This window comes from Barbatula barbatula (genome assembly GCF_947034865.1).
Source record: "Barbatula barbatula genome assembly, chromosome: 22".
In the NCBI taxonomy this organism is placed as follows: domain Eukaryota; kingdom Metazoa; phylum Chordata; class Actinopteri; order Cypriniformes; family Nemacheilidae; genus Barbatula; species Barbatula barbatula.
This window is the reverse complement of record NC_136785.1, coordinates 17,560,766-17,584,466: the sequence shown is the minus strand read 5'-3', so window position 1 is coordinate 17,584,466 and position 23,701 is coordinate 17,560,766. Positions and strand designations below refer to the sequence as shown.

Sequence of the window (23,701 nt, the reverse complement as noted above, 5' to 3'; positions counted from 1 at the left end):
ACAAGCGCAACCGCACTGAAGAACTCCAGCAAGACTTTACGCACAAAGCTTTGCGATGCACGCATACAAGTCCTGGGATCACACGGCTCCTCTCCCACGTTTGAGTTATGGGACGTGCCACTAATACCAGTTGACAAGTGCGCACTTGGATAGAGATCGTGTGTACAACATGGCTTGGTTACGCACATGTTTTGTGTTGTCTTGGTGAGTAAGAAAGAGTTTCAACCGACTTCGAATGTGTGTTTAATCTTGTGCTTTGCTTGCGTGTTTGTTTCTGCCTTGCTTATTCGTGTGTGAAAGTGGTAATTAAGTTATGCGTTTCTTTACAGTGTTGGACAGGTCTTGGCAAATCCACCAGCCGAGACGCGAATCTATTTGGATAACATTACGCGAATTTTGGATAGATTATTAGATGGATATGACAACAGAATCCGACCGGGATTTGGAGGTACTGTATATACTTGAAATAACTTAACGTAATTTACTTTTGGCAGTTTTGTGCAATTCTTAGATGAATTAAGAGTTGCTTCAAGAAACTCTTCATGAACATTGTTGCACATGTTAGTTTGCACAACTTAACTCGTAAATGTTTTTTTATTGAAATGCATTTTTTTTCTCTGAAGTACTTGAATGTGCATTACTTCAATTTAGTTTGTCTTGTTTTAACTTCTTTATATTATCTTGTTTGTAAATAAAATATTGCAGGTCCTGTCACAGAGGTCAAAACTGACATCTTTGTCACTAGCTTTGGTCCTGTATCTGATGTTGAAATGGTATGTGAGTAGAAGCAATATTTGTATGTACATGCATATAAACATAAACAAAAAGCACTGTAATTGCATGCTTTCTGTGCCCACTGCCTCTAGTCATGTCGATCCAGGGCTTCATTATTCTGACATTTGGGCGGGATGTCATTATAGCAGCTTAGGGATTTTAATCTGGTTGACAATCCCTGACAGTGAGGGTCTCAGCTGAGCTTTCTTTCCTCTGTTACACCACACTATTTTTCCATCGTGTCCAAAGCCACCTCGCTTGCCATGTGATATACTGTGACAATCTGAAAGACAGTGTAGATAAATCACTGCCAAGATTAGAGGAAAAAATATATAAAAATACCATTCCTGAGTGAATGCATATACCAGCCCGAAACGGATTCAGGGCCGATGACACAATTCTGATGTGTTTGCTGTCGAAAAAAATAATTGTGGATGTCTTCTGCTCTATATTATCACATGTTTGAAATGTGGTAACGTAGTTGTGAAGTTATAAAGTATGGAATGTTTTGGTTCATTGAGTAGTACACATATTCTTACATTTTGAAAATTCCCAGGAATATACAATGGATGTGTTTTTTCGGCAAACGTGGATTGATGACAGGCTGAAATTTAAGGGCCCAATTGAGATCTTACGTCTCAACAACCTAATGGTCAGCAAGATCTGGACACCGGACACATTCTTCCGAAATGGCAAACGCTCTATTTCACACAACATGACCACTCCCAACAAGCTGTTTCGCATCATGCAGAACGGAACTATCCTGTACACTATGAGGTGAGCTGCATGCCAAAGCATTTGCTTTCCAAGTCAAAGATGGACTGCATTCTCCTGTTAAAAATGCCAGTAGATTAGATAAATGTCTGTTTATTCTTCTGCACTTAATACATTTTAAACATTTGGTCATAAATTGAAATGGAAATGTTTATGTATATTTTTACAATGTTTTAATTAAAGTTTAATAAAACATATTTTTTTAGGTTGACCATTAATGCAGAATGCCCCATGCGACTGATAAACTTTCCAATGGACGGACATACTTGCCCTTTGAAATTTGGTAGCTGTAAGTCTGTTCAAACATTGCATAACCTTTGACACTTAAAGCACATTTTTAAACCAGTTGAGTGACTCGGGTGTTATAATATGGCACACCTTAAGTTTTCCTTTTAAATTGATTTATTGGTTAAACTGATCCTACTTTTGTGATTTTGTGGCCCATATGCTGTAGATGCCTATCCTATGAGTGAGATTGTTTACACATGGAAGAAAGGGCCGTTGTTTTCAGTGGAAGTACCTCAGGAGAGCTCCAGTCTTCTACAGTATGATCTCATTGGACAGACAGTGTCTAGTGAGAGGCTAAAGTCAAATACAGGTATACTTTCAAAAGTTTGACAGTGGTTTTCTTGTAGTGTATGCTGTAATTTTATTGAACAAAATACCATAAACTTTGCTAATGCAAGTCTATTTTATCAGTTGAACCTTTATATTATTTTGGTTTTCACAGTACAGTTTCTGGAGAGTGTACAGCAAATTTGCTTGAATGTCACAACTCTCTTGTGTCCCCTTCATGCAGGTGAATACATTGTTATGACTGTCTACTTCCACCTGCAGAGGAAGATGGGTTTCTTCTTGATCCAAACATACATCCCATGCTTTATGACAGTTATTCTGTCACAGGTCTCCTTCTGGATCAACAAAGAGTCAGTACCTGCCAGAACAGTATTTGGTAAGCAAATGTTGCATAAGGTTCGAGTCTTCTCCTATCCCAGCATAATTACAGAGAAAACCATAAGCAAGCTTTTTGTACAAACTGTCTGATCAGTCAATATATGGTGGGTTAATGTTTGGGAAAACTTGCATCATTATGCAGATGCTATTTGGTGCAGATATTGGCAAGTGAATCTTGCGTTTTCAATGATTATCTGTTGTACTTGATTGTGTATTACAATATCTCAGAAGTGATAAACACTATAGTACATGACATGTTCTCCATACTAATGTTGATTTTAAAATGACATCAATGAACACCAATTAGATGTCTGAGAACTTTAAAACCGCTTAAAAGAAGGATACAAATACTGTATAAAATAAGCCATAGGCTCTATTTGCTGTCCATTGTTGCCAATGTAGTAAGTATTCTGAGATGGTGCAGAGAATTTTCCGAAAGTTAGCCAATGACATGTTGTTGCCTTTTAAAATTTAAACGCTCTAATTTGACCCAATAAGGCAGACACATCCTTTGTAAAGAAAGCAATTCCTGAATGACAATTTTACATCAAATATGCTGATATATTTGAAGGATTATTGTGTACTTTGCTTGGAATTGGAACAAGCTTTGAACACACACCGGATATTCAGCCAATTCCCTCATGCTGAAACAAATCTATAAAACGTGTCGTGAATTGCTAGACTGATACTGAAAGTTCCTATTTAAAGAGTGCCAGCATAAATATTAATCTGAGTCTGTCTTCATCTAAACAAGAGGAGCACAAATGAATTGGCTAAGCTTTCGTTTAGAACTGGTGAGATGATGCACTTTTTTGTGAGCTTTTTTATACAGATCTCAATTCTGCTTCATTATCCTAATGCACGCTTCTTGGCAGCGCTTGTTGATGGTCCTAAATCACTTAAAGTGTTTGGCCACTGTTCTGTGGTGGTGTGATATAAAAGCACACATACTGAGAGTTTCTTCCCTTCTTTCCTTGGTTTGTTCTCTTTTTTGTAAGATTTGTTTTTTTTTGTGTAACAGACACATGCTCATAGTAAAATTCTATTGCTCAGATGTTTCTCTTTCATAGCTGGTTTTATGTAATTTGAGAAAATTACTCTTGAGCCTCTGTGTGTCATTGTTGAGATTACTTTCAGTGAGACGTTTATAATTCTGAAGAAATATCAGAGTTGCGGGAACTATATCAGCTCTTGCCGGTTGGTTGTTTGCACATAAATCTCATTGTTCTCTAGGAAAACCATTGAGATATTAAAGAGATCTCATAATTTTATGGATGGACAGCACTAAAACTGTGTTCACTTTCAGTGGAGGGAAGTCTAAAGATTAGCTTGAATGGGCTTTTTTGAAGCCTAGTATTATGCTTTATTTCCTGAGAAACAAAGAACTGCAAACTTTTATTTAGCTTTCCTCATGGTTTTGTATTATTTTTGCCTGATTCATTTGGTAGGCCTGAATAAGGCATCTGTCTCTGTGGACTCCCGCTTGTGTTTGGATGGACCCATTAGAATGATCTTATTGGGCAATTAGGAGTGTATCAATCTATAACCTTGAGCTGAAGTTTTTCTATTTATGAAAAATAGAAAAGAGAAACTAAGTTAAGCTCTCACCAGCTGTCAAAGACCATTTGCATAAGGAAGTGAAAAGCCTTTGGAATCATGATTTTCTTTAGGTCCTGGAATGGGAATTCCTTATAAAAGTATGTAATATATGAGTTTATTGAATGCTCGATTCTGATTGGCTGGAAGGTGTACATTAAAACCGTTTAATGCATGGTTAGTTCCACTCAGTTTGATCATGAATTGAAATTAACTGAGAAAAATAACTGTCATTTTCACTTGTCTGATCAAAAATTGCACAGGAAACATCAATAACGGCTTTAATTTAGCAAATGACCATAGGCTGGATAATCAACGGCTAGCCTTGCATTTACGGATTTTAATGCACATCGCGGAGGCAACCACCCTCCACTATGCGTTGGGTGATTCTTGGCCTCAACGTTATACATAAAAATCCTTATATTATCCCTTAATTATAATTTATTCGACAGTAGCTTTGATTGCTACGCATGTGTACATACTTCTGACGATGCTCTCACAGACAAAAAAACTTAAATCCTTAATAAACTGACAGTCTTGCATTGTCATGTTTGATACATTCACTCACAATGATCTTAGCCAAAAAATAAACCAATACTTCTGTGGATAATGTTTGTTTAATTATAGTAAGAAATGTATTCACTTACAAACAATGCAAAAACATTCACATCTGGAAATAACATGAAATATTTCTTTAACAGTCGGCTAAGACACATCTCTCCCAACATCTGACCCATTGGTATAGTTTTCTACATCTTCTCTAGTTTAGGCTTAAATAGGTTAATTGGGATATGTTTATCTTGGTGACAGTCACAACTACAGTGTAAAGTGACTTAATTGAAGCGTGACGTGAGAGTGTGCAGCCTGCTGGGTGTTTCGCAGGTCTGTCAAAGGTGAAAGTGTTATTCCTGCGAGATGAGTCCAAAAAGCCTAATACAGAAGAGAAGTGAAACGTTCTGATGAATGTCTTGCTGTAGAGAGTAGAGATGAATAGGCAGAGACAAGCTATTGTCCAAATGCATTGTAGATGTTCCACATCACCCTTTTTCCCCACTAAGAGCTCAAATAACCCAGAGCGTTCGATTCAGAGATCCAATTGACTGAGGTCAATTTGGACCAACTTTTTTGCTCTTAAAAGCTTTTTCTTGCTCTCAGCATTGTCTAATTTGGCATTTGTTTTTCTTTGCATTCAGTTCAGGTCAGTGTGAAGTGTTGTAAATAAAATCTGGTCAGATATTAACCTATGAAGTTAAACATTCAGTGTTGTTATAAATTAGATTATGGAGACAAAATTATGTTAATCTTTGAAAGATTAATTTCACAGATTAACATAATTCTTGTCTCCACACAGACCTGAAGTGAATGCAAAATAATGTAAGGGCCAAATTAGACAATGCTGATGTAAAAAAAAGCTTTTATATACAGTATATATTATACCATGGTCTGCCTGAATAGTCGATTCTGATTGGCTGAAAGGTGTGCATTAAAACTGTTTAATCCACAGTAAATTTTTGTCACATTTCGAAATGAATGTGCTGCCTATAGCTGATCGCGCACTGATCGGACATTGATTGCGCTGCCAGTGCTCACTGAAATGGCACAGAAAATGTTGTTAACCTTGGCCAGGACTGGGATTAAAAAACACCCCTGGACTTCTTCGCAAAGAACAGTCCTTTCTAGATATAACCAGTACTCTAATTTAATCAAGTCTTATAGCCCCGCCATAACACTTTCTTTTGGTGGGGGTTCGTCTCGAAAATATACAATTTATACAAAATACAGATGATCATAATATGCATAACTATATACTATTTATTCAAAACATGCTTACATAAAAGAACAGGTTTCTTTCACTCTATTTTGGATCAAATCAATGTAGGCTTGGTGAACGGAAATTACTTTTGAACGGTAGTTTATATCCAACAGAATAATTCACGCAATATTTTCCGATTTAGTATTTACAATTTCCCCTAAAAACTACGCCCTTCACTGAACGTGAACGTGGCAGTGTTTTGAGCCTGAACGAGAGAGAGATCTTGTTCGTACACGTACAAAAGGGCCTGCTGCTTCTAGTTTGTGAACGACATAAACGATCAGTCAACACATTCGTACATAAACAAATTGAATTAGCTGCTACTTCTCATCGTGAACGAAATAAAAGAGGAGGTCTCTTGTTCAACAAGTACAGAAACGGACACAATGTAAAGACCCTTACGATAAGTAACCATGGTTTAAATATATTAAAGGTAGTTAACATCTTTTTGGTGTACTTTGTCTTCATACCATCCCAATACAAATGGTTGTACTGTTAATATCAACGTTACATTTCAAAAACCTAAATGTACTATTTTACGAACGTGTTAATTTAACTGTGGCTAGAAGTAAAACATATTTTTTCCTAATGAAAGTATAATGTTGTTTGTTATAAGCATGAATTTATATAATCATAGTACAATAATTTAAGATTATGGCTGTTGTTTACGTGTTCCTTTTATTAAATATGAAAAATCAGTCACTTTTAATCTGTATCAGATTCTGGGATTACTGTCCTACTGTGAAAGACTGATTGAGCATGAGCCAATAGTGTCTGATGCGTGCATACGTACAGTACATACAAACACACACATATAGGGGCTTACAGTATATATCCAAAATATAGCTTCGTTTTGTGCTTGACAAAATGTTGGTGTCTCTTTCACAAGTCCTCGGTATGTTTAATTAGTACTTGGCACATAGTTTGCCACTTCAGAATGTACTCTTTCCAAGGTTAAGAAACTTATCGTATTACAATCTTCTTAACCCATTGACAACGAGCTGCCCAATAGATCACCCACAGCAGTCCCACAAAAACATGCCAAGCCACTGTTGGTGTGGGTGGCATAATTGAGTATATCAGCATAACCTTTGACCCTAGAGAAAGAGCGTCAGATGGGTGACCTACTCATCCTCTCCTAGATTGTTGCTGGATCGTATAAGAAATATATTCTTTTACAAACAGTGATTTAAATTTGTTTTGTCACTTTACATTGTGTGGCCTTAATTACAATGTACTTACTGTGTAATGTACGTACATAGTCATGCATTACCGACACTGTGGCCAGTGGTTTTCCAAGTTGTTCCAAAATTAATATTTTGTTGTGAAAGTAAGTTTATATGTTGGTATGCTAAAATTTACTTAAGTTAGAACCTCTGAAATGCAGAGGTGGGAAGTAACGAGGTGCATTTACTCAGTTACATTTACTTTACGTTTTTGAAAATTATACTTCTAGGAGTAGTTTTAAATCACTATACTTTTTACTTTTACTTGAGTAGATTTGTGAAAAAGAAACTGTACTCTTACTCCGCTACATTGGGCTACAATGAGCTCGTTACTTTTTGACCTATTTGCTGCGCAGTCTCGTCACGTGACCATACTCAATCTCAGCGGCGGGACGGGTTAGCTTCACAGTTGTATGGTCGTAGGTAGCAAAACAAAAATGTCAGAATCATCCGTCGGCAATGCAGAAACAAATGACAAGAAACACCCCTGGCCTCATATTAAAAACATGTCTACCTTAGTAAAAGTGCAAAACAGCAGCTACATTATGCGGTGTCTTCTGTGTCTACCAAAACAAACAGACATCAAAAACTTCCAATTTGAGGAAACATGTAGCGGTAAATTTCCTAAATTAGTTCTCTTTTCTTTATTTGCATTATTATTTGTTTGCTCTGGATAGGCGAATGTTTGTCTTTTAGGTTACACATATTTTAAACATTTCCTAATAATAATTTAGGAAATAATGATAATGATTAGGGATAATGAATCAGCCTGGCCTTAATGGCTATAACAACCGCCTCGCTCTATATTATCCCGCTCTACCCACCTCTGCTTAAATGTAAATGACCACTGTATACACCTGAATCACGATTAGGTAAAATTAATAACACTTTAGATCATATTCAGATATTTAACTCTGATAAGGTATATTGACATTTAATATACATCACAGGGTAAAATCTCTTACAGTAGTTTTCTATTAGATAAACTGAGTCAAAGAAGCCTTGAGATTTCTTATTTATTTAATGTATATTACATCTTTATTATTTATTAGTCACTGGGCTGATTGGTGACAGTAGACAGCTGCAATACTTAAGCAAGTAATGGGTATTCATTTCTTTCTTATGAACAACTTAGAGAAATCATTTGAAGTGCTCTACAGTGATTCCCCAAAAAACGGAAAACTTAAGTTACACTGATTGATTTATTAATGTCTTTGCATTACATAACAAAATAACAAACCATGTGGCATTTAATCTTTTCTTATAGCACAGGCAAACTTCTCAATCAAAACATTTTATAGAAGTAAGTTTGATGCAGTGCTACATTTTGCAAAATTTCAACAATAAATTGACACTTTTTTGTTGTCTTAAAATGTTGTCCAGAGATATGGGATGAACTAACACATTGTTCGAACATGGCGGTAACTTCATATAGCCACAAAAAATGACACCGTCAGAGAAAAGTTAATCAGTTTTAGGATTCTAAACCATTAGAATAGAGAAATGTTCAAATATGGTACATTTTCTTGCGTTTAACTTTTTGTAAAACTATTTTAGATATTGTTTTCCACCATATCACAGTGCATTGAAGAATTATGATGAATCTGTGATAATAAAACTTCTTGCCCTGAGGACAACTATGATGAAACATATCTAAAAGTAATTGCAATATATTTTCTTGTAAGGAAGTTCTTGCGAAGCCAGTGAAAGCACATAGTCGAATTTGCTAGCATTGAGGATAGCTGGTGCAAGGATGCATGTTTATAGTTTATAGGTCTAGACTTGGCCATAGGACTGCATAATGATTAATCCCGACCAATCGTTGGTTTTTGTTTACATAATACATGTTGCTGTGCTGTGTGTAATAATTATCAATACATAAATACACACGCATACATGTACAGCATATATTTAAGATATATTTACAAGTGTATTTACATTTTTATATTTATATATAATTTATATTATATATAAATATTTAATAAATACATATATATTTTTTAAATGATACATGCATGTGTGTGTATTTATATATACATAATTATATAAACAAAAACATTTATTCTTGCAAACGATTAGTCACGATAAATCTTTATGCAGCCCTATTGGCCAGTAGGGGTTAAATGGCACTAATATCGTGTTGCTGTAAGACAGGGGAACTCAGACTTTAAAAGAACCAAACCCCCTGGCTATGGACAAATCAGTTTTACAGTACCTACTATTGGCTGTTATTTATCTCCTGGGATTTTGCATTTAGCTCGGAGTAAATAATCTGAGAAGAGCCAACATGTACCAGTGGACCAAGGTTTTCTATGCTCCATTATGAAATAACTGTACACTACTCCCCACCCCCTTATTTTCCCATCAGCCCTTTTAACTCAGATGGTCCTCCTAAGCCTCGAGGCACTGTCAAAATGTAGAAACAAGATTATTCATAATGGTCTGTACCACATGAAACCAGTTCTTTACTGCAAATGTCTTACTTCAACTGCAATTCGGTACTGGCATTGTACCTATCAAATGGTGCTCTAGAAATAAAGAATGCTTTTTTACAGCATGTATATGCTTGCATGTCAACTATTTCTTCTATATTTTTTCAAAACTGAGGTTTTGCTTAAAAAGACTCGAAACCCTGATCAAAATTGAATTAAAGCCTACCAGCCATCTATTCTTTTGACTGAGATTGTAAGTACGCTTAATTATTTCAACAGGGATCACCACGGTCCTAACCATGACCACACTGAGCATCAGCGCTCGACACTCTCTTCCCAAGGTCTCCTATGCCACAGCAATGGACTGGTTCATCGCCGTCTGCTTCGCCTTCGTCTTCTCTGCCCTGATTGAGTTTGCAGCAGTCAACTATTTTTCCACTTTGCAGGCCAACAAGGAACTTCGGCGAATAAATGCGGTCCGTGCTGCAGCGGCAGCCAGCAGTGATAGAGAAGGCATTTTGGTAATTCTTGTCCCCGTCTTTCCATTTTCATTTATTTCAGCCATCCCTCTCACTCTTTAATGGCACGCTCTCATTTCATCAGACAACAAGCAGAGAAGACAAAAGGAGACAGCCAGTGGGCTTTTCAGCTATTTTGCTGCTGCAGATTATGTAATCAGTTTACAGTAGCAAAATCACATCCAGAAGAAAGCATGGCAGGGTCCAGGGAACCATGTTGCCTGTAGGGAGTAAATGCAATCCCATAGTTCTCCTGTCCTGCTATTTGGTCCTTCGCTATGAAAGACTTTTCCCAGTAAAGTTAAGTGTAGCGGAACAAAATGCTAAAATTATTACTGAATTTCAAAAGGATTGCCAAACACTTCTCTCATCTGTCATTGGATAGTTAAATTGTTAAAGTAAATATTATTTAGCCCTAGGTTGATATATTAGAGTGTCTATTCAGTGTGTCAATGTTCCATTTCCTTGGGCAGTTAGCCTGAGTTAGGTGCCGCCTGTTGGGCAGTTAAAAATAGCTGTGGTATTACGGCAGCGTGAGCCAGGTACTCCATGGGTGATTTTACACCGCAGTGGGGACGACACAGTGATCTGCAGCTGACACTTGCTGCTTGGAAACCTGCTCAGGGATGGAACAAAGTCAACGCAGTCACGCCGTGCCAAAAATTTCCCAAAAGTCAGCGATCGGATAGAAATAACCAATAGAAAACCCTGTACATTTTAAACAAAGACTGATTTAATGTAATTTTTAAAGGGTAATTAAACAAATATGCATCAGATACAATGTTATATGACACACAGTATATGCCCCTACTTTATACAGTATATTAAGAGTGAGATCGCTATATATGATATATGTAAGGCAATGTTATATCACATATATTTTTGAAATGTGAAGATATATACGTATATAACATATGAGAAGTAAAATTTGTATACACAGTATGTATATATTGAATTTTATATGGTATTTTGGTTATAACTGCATACAAATATAGGACAGTTTATCAAACTAAAAGATACAATCAACTGTAAATCCTTGATAGAGAATGTGGCGCTGACGTCATGCTGTGTTAAAAGCTGGGTGGCCATATTTGTAGGTGTAGCTCTTTTCTGCTAGTGAGTTCAGTTCAATGTTGTTTTGTTTTACTTGCTTTATACATATTTTCCACCGCTTCTTATTCTCTTCACACCACTGTACGCAAAAGCAAGGTGAGAGCCGTAGCAAAACAAAACAATCGCTAGTAAACAACCTCCGAAGATGGCGGCGCCTCCCCAGCATGCAAGGCGCTGTGACTTCAATTGACAAGCTCTATACAAAACCAATTTTTTTCATCATTTTATTCATTAATCAAAAAAAATTCTGGAAAAAGGCCTAACTGGGTATTAACACCAACTGAAAACCCATTAGTCGTTTTTGTCTCCAAAATTAATAAATGTATGTAATGCAATTGAAAATTGTTTATTGCATTTGAAATAATCTAAGCAATATCAAAACATTTTTTGAGAAACAACAGCCTTCTTTTCATGTCACAGTTAAATCTCTCTGTGTGTTTCCTCAGCATCCTCTGGACCCCGGAGGTGTGTTAAAGAAAAGACTGAATTCCTTATCTCAAAAAGATGCTACTGAGCGGTTCTCCAGACCGCCTCAGCATGATTTCCGTCAGCAAGGTTCTGCTGTCCCTGCCGACAACATGTTGACAGGAACCAGCATCATTGACAAGTACTCACGCATTCTCTTTCCCCTGTCGTTTGGGGCATTTAACCTGGTCTACTGGATTGTCTATCTCACCAAAGACACTATGGAGTCAAGGTAGGAATTTGTGGTTTGGAATTTGTAGTCGTGGAACATTATTTTAAGTTATTTTATGAATGTTATTCAATGAATAGGCTGTACAGTATATCACGCAAATTCGTTATTGTTCTATGCTTTCTTGGAGGCAAAGAACCACCCGACGCAAAACGGAGGATTTCAAATCCTTTTTGCACGGCTTGCCGTGGATTATTCCGCTAATACCAAGGTCATTTGCCAAATTAAAGCTGTTATCGATCCTAACAGTACACTTTTTGTGTGGATTAAACGGTTTCAATGCACACCTTCTAGCCAATTAGAATCGAGTATTCAAACAGGCTATGGTATAATAATGTGGTAGATTTTAGCAAATAATGTGCCAGGCACTTGGCCTATGTGGAACGGAAAGGATTTTTAGCAGTGTCCAGAGTTGAAGCAGAGCGCTGCGACCGATGTGTGTACTGTATAGAAAACAATATGTTTGAATTTTAGAAATACATGAAACACAATTTAATGATGGCATGTCTGGTGTGCTATACCCTTTACTGCTTAGTCATGAAATGTGTTCCTTCACTCATAACATTGTGCCTCTCTCAGCCTTAGCACAAGCATCGCTCTTCTGAACAAAAGTAACCACTTAAAAAACGTAAATATATTACATATAAAACCTAAATCTCGAAGATGAATCAACAAAAACAAGCTTTTTTTACTGAAAAACACCTAAATAATTTTTTCCAAAATTATTCTCCTAATGCAGTCAAATACAAAACATGCAGGGAACTGCAGATCTACTGCCAGAAAGCAGGAACACAATTATATGAAGTATATGTAAATAAACTATATGTCTTCTAATAAAGGCATATAATAATTTTCTACAGTGTGGTTCATCCACTGCGGGTCAATTCAATAAGATACTATTGGTCCTAACTCCAGCCAAGTGTACACTTGTAGCTCAACTGGTAGAGCATTGTGTTAGAAGTTTAAAAGGGTGTGACCCCGGGGAATACACATTCTGGAGGAAAGAAGTATACCTTGAATGTGCTGCAAGTCTTTTTCTGATATGCCAAAACGTGACTGTAGTTTAGTTTGAGTTTTTTTATGAATCTGTTATAATGTAACGCAGGCTTTGCAAAGAGGCTGTTAATGAAGGATGTGCCACAAACTAATTATAAGTCGGCCCCGGGGAAAATAAGAGAATGCATGATATGACCCTGTTAAACTACAATGACAAAGATAAGTTTGTTTTTTATGTTCTAGTTTTAATCGCTTTGTCATCTTCAATGCCACACAACACGCAAAGTTATCTCCTCATCCCCATTAGAAGGAAAAAAACGACTTTGACTCATCTTTTGTCCCTTGCATTATGTAACATCTCAGAGAAGTCAAAGCTTGATTAAGTCTCAGAATGGGAGAGAGATGGTATATAATCTACTACTGCATGTTTGACTATTCAGGGCAACTGCGGTAATCCTTCACAAAATCCTTAAAAATTACAAATTAGAAGTAACCAAGACCGAACAGAACGCTAAAAAAACCTTATTGACAACTGCTGTGTTGTTGAAACATTTTGGGATTTTTAGGATGGGACATGTATATTTAATTGGTATTTAATTTTGTCCAATGTTCGGGTTTTATGGGGGCACATTTGTTTCCTACTTTTTTGTCATGCACCTTGTATCCATAATATTCCTTATGATATTCCATGATCACTACCAGGGGCGTCATGCATCCATTCTTTTAAAGGGGCACCTTTGTGCACAACACACAGAAACTTGTCCTGTACAAACAATTATATACATTTAAAAAGGATCTTACAAATTATTGCGAGAATTAAAACAACAACACCATCTGATAGATATATGAAGAATTTTTTTTAATTAAATGCATAAGTCTGGTGCATTTTGAGAACAAATATCTTGTATACGGTTTTTGTCAGGGTATGGGGTGGAAAAACAAACCCATGATGGGGAGCAAACCTGAGGGCTGTTCCATAAAACAAGATTACGAAATAAGCCTGATTTATTTCGTAATCTTAAATCAGATTTATTGTCAGCCAATTCGGTTTCATAAAGCAAACTTAAAACAGTTCGAACTCACTTACTATGGCAACTTATGCTAGGAAACTAGCCTGGTCCGGGACAGGCTAACTGTCAGGCTAAGCCTTAGTTGTTGCTTAACTAGAGGTCAAAGTAATGTGATTATATTACCACTGATTCTCTGTTATGATTCAATATTGCATAATTTTAATGAATGATTATAAATTATTTAAAGAAATCAATTAAATAAATAATAGAACACAATAATAAATTAATATATTGTCTGTTGTCATACATCGGTGTTAGATTATATTGATTTGATATACTATAAATCTTTAAACTAATGTGAATAAAGTTTGAATTTAAACACTCCACAATAAATTGATAATAGATAAAATAATTTCAAACAATCATATTGGCCAAAAAGATGTCAATCTAAACAATTTATAGTGACCTACAGTTTAAAAAAAAATCATCTTCCAGTTGTTGGATTTTCAGGTTCAACTTGATTAACTTTTCAGGTATATTCCTTTTTCGTGCTGAGGTAGAGCTTGTACACAGTCTTTATCTTCTTTGCATTATTCTGTAGGAACAGAAAAAATAATTTGATTGCTTATTATTGGCATGTTGTTGGAATGACTCAATAATCCCTTTGTCACATGTGGCCCCTGTCTACGGTGTCCTGCAGACAATCATGTTTGCAAAATACAACTTGCGAGCACCTCAAGTGGGCCTTCAAATCTAATCTAATAAATCTAATGCAAACAGTGATTTCTGTACCTAGACTAACCTGTGAACATACAGACACATTATTCTGAATTGTAGGTTATCTGAAATCAAGATTAAACTCTTTAAGACATTTACAAAGCACTGTATTGTAATACATTTTATACAAAATAAAAAGTAATGTAGGTTTAAAAATTTTGTACAATATATTTTAATAACCCCTTTCGCTTTGCTACAATTTATTCAAACAGTAAGCAAAGATTATTATATAGTATTATTACATTTATTTTTATTAAAATAGGCTATATGAATATACTTGAACACTTAATACTTACTGAATGCGTGGAGTCATTTAGGAATTTCTTGCCAATCTTTCCCTCTGGTTTCGTTATTTTTAGCGGTAGTACCACAGTTTCGTACATTTGAGGTTTAAATTCTTCACTCGTTTTGCAGAAGGTGGCGGTAATGCACCAATACGCTGGATGTTAACTGCCGTTAAACAAATAAGAAGAGCACCAATCACTGCTCTCTTTTCCTTCGTGAATCGATTTGATCAAAGCTTGACTTGCACGTGATTATCTGAACTAGGTGAACTCAGATGACTCAAATTAGTCAGATCACATGATCTTCAACTTACCATTACAGAACCAAATTATGCTTGACTGATGAGTTTGGCTCATTCAAGTCAGGTGTTGGCTTTAATCGCCGCTTTTCTTAGCAGCCTTTTATGAAGCAGCCCTCAGGACGAGCTTGAATATAAAACAGAAACAAAAGACTTCCCACGACGGGGCAAAAACAAGCGAACAGGATAACTAATTTACACGACACAGTACTTGGAAAGGATAAAGGCTAGACTAACAGTTATCAAAAACAAGGCAAGGACAAGATACATGGCATAGTACTCACAGGATAATTTGCACAGGTACGAAGCAAAAAGCAACAGCAAAGGACAGCCAATACAGGGGCATTATATACGGGAACTAACAAGGGAAGATAACTATGGGCAGGTGTGGGGAATAAAACACTGGTGGGAAGCTAAACAAGGAAACAATGGTGCAGGGTTAAAGACAGGACCAGTGAACGCATGAACGAACCCATCTTAAACAAACAATGATCAAGTGTTTCCACACAAAACACGTGGGACAGTCATGACCCTGAAATTAAAGTGTTGTAACATCAAAGTTACTCACTTTAAACCATGCTAAGCCACCTGCGAGGAGTTAGTTTGACTCCACAGAAGAAGTATTACAAATAATTAAAAGCACAAGAAAAGGAATGTCTTTTTAACTTGGATTTGAATTGGACTAGCGTAGGGGCAGTCCTTATGGGTAATGGCAGGCTGTTCCATAGCTTAGGACCAGCTACATTTACATTTAGTCATTTAGCAGACGCTTTTATCCAAAGTGACTTACAAAGAGGTCGGGGAGCAATAATCTACTACGAAAGGCTCTGTCTCCCCTGCGTTTCAAGCGAGACCGGGGTTTTCGCAAAAGCAGTCCATCTTGGGATCTAAGTGACTGTAACGAGCAAGGCGGGACGAGAGCCCTGAGGGAACAGTCGAGGCCGGTGACGCGAGTAATAATGAGTGTCAGCTGCGCGTTGCACCGGTCTCGCATCACTCACAGAGGAGCTTCGGGAGCATAAAGGGACGAGAGAGGACAGCAATGTATGACGAGAGAGGACCAGGCCAGAACTTTGTGTTGTGTTCGGCCGGCAGTCGACTGTGAGGGAGCTGGCTGCATTTTAAGTTAGTTTATTTAATTAAAAGCTTGTTTTACGTTCGCCGGTTCCTGCCCCAGTGTATGGAGTTTTGTTCTCAGGTCCAGGACATATTGAATTGCGTCCTGGGGTCCATCCTCCCAAGTCTCTATGAGGACGTCCAAAACCCCTGGGGGCTGGCTTCCAAAGAGAAGCTTGAAGGGGGAAAACCCTGTGGAGGCTTGGGGGACCTCCTGCACAGAGAATAAAAGGGCTTCCAACCATTTATCACAATTTTTGGTGTCTTCATGAATAAATTTATGAATCATGATTTTTAACGTGCGATTAAACCGTTCTACCAGGCCGTCTGTTTGTGGTGGAAGACACTGGTACGAACCGATTTAATGCCCAATAATTCATAGAGTTTGCGTATCGTACGTGACATGCCTTGGTCTGTGAGGATCTCCCAGGGGATCCCCACGCGGGAGATTATGCGAAACAGTGCCGCAACACTCTTAGCGGAGATGCTATGGAGCTGCACGGCTTCGGGATATCGGGTTGCATAATCCACCAGGACTAGTGCAAATTGGTGTCTTCTCGCTGATCACTCTAATGGCCCGATGAGGTCCTTCCCAATTCTGTCAAAGGGGACCTGCATTAATGGCAATGGGCGCAACGGCGCTTTTGGGTTTACCAACTGACATTCATGACACGAGGCACACCACCTGCGCACGTTCTCGTGAATGCCCGGCCCAAAAAATTGGGTCATTTAGCGATTTAGTGTCGTTGTCGTGCCGGGAGTCAAGGCGTGAGTTATAATGAGTGTCAGATGTACGTGCACCGGTCTTGTATCACAGAGGAGATCAGGAGCATAAGAGGACGAGCAACCGGTCCGGTGAGAGAGGACCAGACCTTGCTTTTAGTTATGGTTTGTGCGTGAGGGGCTTACCGACTGTCTATTTACATTTGTATTGATTAATTAAGTCAAGTCAAGTCAAGTCAAGTCAGCTTTATTTATATAGCGCTTTTTAAAATTTTCATTGTTACAAAGCAGCTGTACATGAAAACATTGACTATAAGCAAAACATTAAGGTTAACAAAACAAAGGTTATGCAAGTCAACTGTGAGCCAAAAAGTGATATGTGTAAAAGTGATATGCTCTCGTTTGCAGCTATCCGTGAGTAGGCGTGCAGCAGCATTTTGTACCATTTGAAGGCGGGAGATGGAGGAAAGAGGTAACCCAGCATACAAGGAGTTACAATAGTCGAGTCGTGTAGAGATAAAAGCGTGAATAAACTTCCCGTGCTCAAGAAAGGTTTGACTCTGGCTAACCGGCGAATATGATTAAAGCTGGTAGTGACTATTGTGTTAATTTGCTTTTCTACTTTGAGACTGTTCAAGATGGAAACCAAGATCTTTAAAATCTGAAGTAATATATGGAGTAAGTGCACCAAGGTCAGGGAAGTCACCGCCTGGTTGCTCTTTTGACCCAAATTGAATGATTTGGGTTTTATCATTGTAAAGTAACAAAGTTTGTAAGCCATTCTTTGATTTCTTGAAAACAGGCTTCCAGTCTTTTATAAGCAGAGTTATAATTACATTTTATGGGTATGTAAAGTTGGGTATCGTCTGCGTAGCTGTGATCCGATACCCCAAAATTACTCCTAATGGATCCCAGAGTTAGCATATACAGCGAGAATAACTGTGGTGCTAAGATCTATCTCTGGGGTACACCACAAGTAAGCTGGGCCATCGAGGATGAAGAGGTGCATACAATACACTAATAGAGGATTTATTTATTTGACAGGAATGAGCAAATCCATTTCAAAACTATACCAGAGATGCCGATTGACCGTTCAGGCCGGGATAAAAGAGTTCTGTGTTCCACAAAGTCAAAGGCTGAGCTCAAGTGTAGCAACACTAATGCCATTGTGTGACCAGCATCTGTGATCACTTTTGAAAACTTTTAGGAGCTTAGATTCAGTACTGTGCAGAGTTTTGAAGCCAGATAATAAAATATCAAAGATGGAATTGGTATGTAGGACGTTTTGAAACGATTTCTCAGCATGTCTGAAGAGAAACGGGTGCAAAGTCGCTCCACTGAGAGCAGGATACAGGGCTCCGGTACAGGTTGGATCGAGGTAAACACTTGGACTTGCGTATTATTGATTTTATCGGGAAAAAGGTTCTTGATGAAGACTTAACAGAAGGATTAAGGACAGAGTCAATGGTTGAGAAAAGTGTAAAAGTATGCAGAAAGAATGCAATTTCATGTTTTGAAATGCACATGTAAAGTTGATGGACATTTAATTCTTCTACAATAGCTTTACATTTCTGATGTTCTGATGAGTTGCAAACATCAAGACCACAACCTGCTAGTTACTGTGACTTATCTGTTGAATTGGCACAACAGATTCCATCAGCATAACTGGGTTAGAAAGCAGAACATAATTTTTTGTTATTTTGTTGTTCTATAACTTTGACTTAGCACTCTCTCAGATTTTATGGAGTTTTTAATATTTATCACTGTAACCTGTTAAAAACAACTTAATCTAAATTAATTTCCTTGTAAACTGACAAAAATCCACATAAAATCGTTTAAATCATAAAACTATATTAAGATTATAGATACAGTATTCTAAAGTAAATTATTGCTGACAATTGAGTCATTCTTCTCGGCATTAAGTGGCCTATTCTTGTCCTAAATATGAAGCACTTTTCTCCCAACAAGTTAATTTGTGGGATATTTTTTTTTATTGTCAAACTGAAACGTGGATCACATGTTATCTGTCCTCATGTCACCTTTGCCTTTTTCAAATTCATAGGATATAGGAATAAAGGCAGAGCAGCTCTATCAAAGAACTGCTGCAGGACAAAAGGAACATATGATATATCGTTTCTCACACACACACACACTGTGACAGAGAAATCAAAGTGGGCACTACCAAGCTGGTGGTGGTTTTTAATGAATAGTTCCATTCAGGTCCAGACATTAAGGATGCACATTGGCTGGGTTGGCACGTGTGTGTTCACAGAAGCTACCTGCAGGCGATAAGCTCTTCACTTTATTGTGCTTGAGTGCTTGACGCGAGAGAAAACTTTTCTCACATAAATCAAAAGCACTTAATGTCTGCACGGTCTGAATTCCTCCATTTTCCTATCTTCACGCAGGTCTTTGCCATAACTTTGGTGTAATGATCATTCACCGACTACCCCTCTAAGATATGCTGGATGTCTTCTAGACAGCCATCTAGATTTATAATGCCTTTATGGATTCACATAATACAATGTAAGGTGCCACGTGCTTGTGTGTGTGGGGGGCTGCTTGCATTTGTTACCCTGGACTAGATTGCCTCCAAATAGGCTTAATAAAAAAACAGGCATGTGCTTTAAAAAACAGTCCATCCTTTCATGGGTTTACTAGCGTTGTAGGAAACAGACTCCCAGTTCTTACTGATGTCACAGTTGATCTTACCACTTTATTTTCTGTCTGTTTGAACATCACATGAGTGAAATGATTGTTCTGAATTGTATTGCGTTATATATTTAAATCAATTTTAAATGTTCAGACACTGAATCACGTTAAACCTGCAAAGACTGTGATTGAAAGTGACAGTGGTTATGTAGTAATGTGTTTTTTACACAATGTTTTGCCTTTCAAAGCAGAAATCATTTCTGGCTTTTTGATTCAAGCACATTTTATAATAATAATAGTTATTATAAAGTACCTTACATCTCCGGTCATTTAAGACAACATCCTCTCCTTGCTGGACAATCTTTCTGGATTGATAGTGAAACTAAATCATATTCTTAGAGAGAAAGCCACATTTATGCGGCTACATGAAAAAAATCTGGTTCTCTTATGTCAGAATTCACGAAACATGAGGTAAACTACAAATAAGGTGTATATCCAAGGCCTGTCATCTAATAAGCCTGTTGCTAAAGTTATTCTCGCAACAAATGACGAATCTTCTCTATCTGTTCATAAACCGGATAGACTGCCGTTGCTTTGAAGTCCAGGCAGCGTGAAACAAAATCGATGCTGTGTGCAGAATAAAAGTTGACAGTCAGTTAAATTTGCTAATAGTCATCAAAAGTGTCACTTTCAAAGCACATCAAGCATGACTTTGAAAAATGGAGCAGAGTTCCAAACCCTGTTTTAAAATATTTAAACCAATGTGATACCATGTGGAATTTGTTCATATTTGTGATTGACATGTTTGGTAGTGTTATACATGTACGTTCTGTTCATGCCTACTGCATATGATTAGATTTTTATTGTCCTGGATTTTTTTCCTTTAGGGAAGTTTGAGCTTTTATACCTCCCAGAGAAACTCTAAAGACAATGCCGATCTAATGAATTGACGCATGGATGGATGGATAGACTTAAAGATGGATGGATAAAAAGCAATTTACCAGTGCCATGCTGCTGCTGTCTGTGGTTCTGATGAGAGGGGACACCATCCTTCTTCTTGACCCTCCTCTTCTGGCCCTGAGAGTATGTGTCATTTTTGTGGCATGACACACTCTGAATGCAGAATAACTCTGCTCTTCCCTATATATCTACATTCAAGGTGCATTGACACTTGATGTGACATTGACACAAGTGCACACTCAACACTGATACATTTTAAAAAGTAGGCACAATACAAAACGTTGCCTTTGAATTATATTGAGTTCTATCTGACATTTTTGTCAAAATGTATCTGACAATTTATTTACATTATGCAATGTTTTTTTTTTAATGTAAAGGACTTTTTTAAGAAAACAAAAAGGTTCTATCTAAAAAATCTAATATTAACTTCGAATGCACACAAGAGGACCGATCAGGATCAGCTTTCTTTGTCATGTAACCGGCAGATAGAACCTTATAATTTATAACAAAATGGGATTTTTCAAAATCAAAAGGTTTTCTCTGCGTTTGACCTGTTCCAAACATCCCCATTTACAAATTTCTGAAAATGCTGATATTGTTCATTTAGAATGCATTAGGGTTTCTGTCTTTTACATGTATGAAAGAACTTTGTTCCCCATTTAATTTTTGCTGTAAGAAATGCAAAAACTTTGACGCTCATTATCTCAAAACTACTCAAAGTACAGATAGAACCTTATAATTCTATGGCGACGAAACCACAAACACAAAACAACCTGATATATTGAGCCTAATCTTTAAAAGAAACAACTAACAATATATTTAAACCACGATAACAATTGTTGCCATTACATCTGGGGCCCTTCTTGGAATGTTGTCAGATTCTAAGACAAAATATTTTTGAATAAAGAAAACAAAAGGTGGATTGTTATTTAAGAATATGAGATGGTCAAAAAGGGACTTTATTTGTGTCATTCAGAAGGTTGCACATGTTCATGCAGTGGTTCTCAAACTGGCTTTACTCAAATTGGTTTCACACTGGACATCAAGGTACAGTATGAAACATACACAATCCCAAAAAGGCTTGCCGTATACAGACAAACTTTAGACAAATTTTTGTTAAAACTAATTTGATGCCTACAAAATGTAGCAATTATTTATTTGATTATAATTATAATTCTTATTTATGAATTTTGGATTAAGAATTGTTTTTCCATCTATTTTTGGAAACAAGCAAACAAGTGTCCATCCATGTTTGTGGTTTTATTTATATATTTCCCTTTAACACATACAGTATACGTTATTTTAAAATGGACGGCGACTATTTAGCCACTTTACATCGCTTTGGAGGTTTTTCAGTTGTTGACACATAATGACAATAGTTATGCTCGGTTCACACCAAACGCGAACAATTGCGTTGCACGCTCTAAATTACGCTCTAAGAAAAGTTTGTTATTTTAATTCACGTTTGGTGAACAAACATAAATGAATAATTACAAAACACAAAGTCCTAAACCAATTCATTATGAAAATTGTATGATTTATTAATCTAAACGAATAAATAGTTTTAGAAAGGAAAGAAAGAAAAGAACAGATGAGAAGAAAGTGAAAGTAAAACAAGAGCGTGGTCGGATAACATTTGGATAATGTCCATGTTAAAACATACTTAGCACATAAAAAACATCACAGGAGACATTTTTTCAGGTTGTTTTTAATACTACAATCGAATGCATATTAGAGCAGCATGTGTTTATCTGACAGACATCGACCAATAGGCAGAATACAGACAAAAGAATAATTAACAGCAGCAAAAAGAACATTCCATTGGCATTATCATTCTTCACAATGGGAAGTGTGAATGGGCCAGTTATTGCCAGAATGTAACTGAGAAAACACATCGCAAAATCCCAGAGCTGCTGTATTCCTTTTAATGTTTTACTTTTATCAAAAGTATATTGCCCTACAAGATAAAAATGAAAATAAAAAGCTTTGAATGTGCTGTACTTGAAAGCTTTGTTTCATATCTTATTTACTTAAACCCATAGTAGGTAAGGTTATTAATGCAACCTGTTGATCCACTTGTGCTTGATGCTTCATACAAACTTATAAAATACACAAGGAGTGTCACAAATGAGAGTCTGGATTCAGGTGCCGGGTAACAGAGCTTTATTAAACACAAAAACAAGCAGCGATAAATGAATAAACAATAAGAATCAAGACAATCACAGGGGACGTTGAACAGAGGACAGTCTGTGGGGAGGGAAGCTCGACCAGTTGCAGACTCTCGAGGAGAGATGGAGCCACTAGAGTAGAATCCACAAGAGAAGTCCACTTGGTGAAAGCGAACCTCACAAGGGTGACTGGATCCAATTGGGACGGGACGAGGTCCGTAGTTGGCAGAGTGGCTGCAGCGAGGAGGGCAAAGAGCCGCTACCGGAGCTTGAGGCCTGAAGGCGAGGTATAATCCGCCACAAAACCAAGAGACTCAACCAGAGGGGGTGAGGGAAGTCAGAGAGCTGTGGTAGTTGGAGCTGCAAACTAAGGGCACAGAAGGGGCAGGACACGGAGCAGATGACTAACAGGCCAAAACAAGACAGGAGTATGGGGAGAAACTCTTCAAGACAAGGCAGTCAGTGTACACACGAAAACTAAATAAAAACTGGGCTAGGGAAAAGCAGTCAATGAACGGCAGTAGTAAATGACACTGGGGGGGGGGGGGTCAAAGTAGTAAAAACAACAAGAAACCAGTCTGACACACGACAATAGAAACACAGGGAATAAAAAGTTATGGAAATCAGAATAGAAACGAGGATCAGGAGAGGAGAGAGAAGACAAACACCAGAACCATGTGAGGAGAGTGAAACAATATCAAGATGACTAACAATGTAACGAGAGGGCGGGGTCACACCACAAACACAAGAAAGCAGGCTGTCAACCAGGCCATGTGCTTACACAAAACATGATGCTTCCTTCTTCTCAGGTTTCCTGCCTAG

The 23,701-nt window shown here is 37.4% G+C and overlaps 1 protein-coding gene across 1 annotated transcript; it reads left to right on the top strand.

Annotated features, from left to right (window-relative positions):
- The first annotated feature begins 6 nt into the window (after positions 1-6).
- gabra6b (gamma-aminobutyric acid type A receptor subunit alpha6b) lies at positions 7-22,710 on the top strand. Its single transcript, XM_079486713.1, has 10 exons — positions 7-204; positions 330-448; positions 706-773; positions 1,331-1,551; positions 1,755-1,837; positions 2,003-2,146; positions 2,348-2,500; positions 9,849-10,090; positions 11,647-11,897; positions 20,639-22,710. Exons 1-10 carry the CDS (start codon positions 170-172, stop codon positions 20,646-20,648), a joined length of 1,326 nt encoding a protein of 441 aa, XP_079342839.1. The 5' UTR covers positions 7-169; the 3' UTR covers positions 20,649-22,710.
- The last annotated feature ends 991 nt before the right edge of the window (positions 22,711-23,701 follow it).

What these genes read in the sequence shown, in the direction of transcription:
- gabra6b (XM_079486713.1), top strand. Translation starts at nt 170, where the DNA reads ATGGCTTGGTTACGCACATGTTTTGTGTTGTCTTG. An exon ending in ACATGTTTTGTGTTGTCTTG is followed by an intron (nt 205 to 329) that starts GTGAGTAAGAAA and finishes GTTTCTTTACAG; the next exon opens with TGTTGGACAGGTCTTGGCAA. An exon ending in CTGTATCTGATGTTGAAATG is followed by an intron (nt 774 to 1,330) that starts GTATGTGAGTAG and finishes GAAAATTCCCAG; the next exon opens with GAATATACAATGGATGTGTT.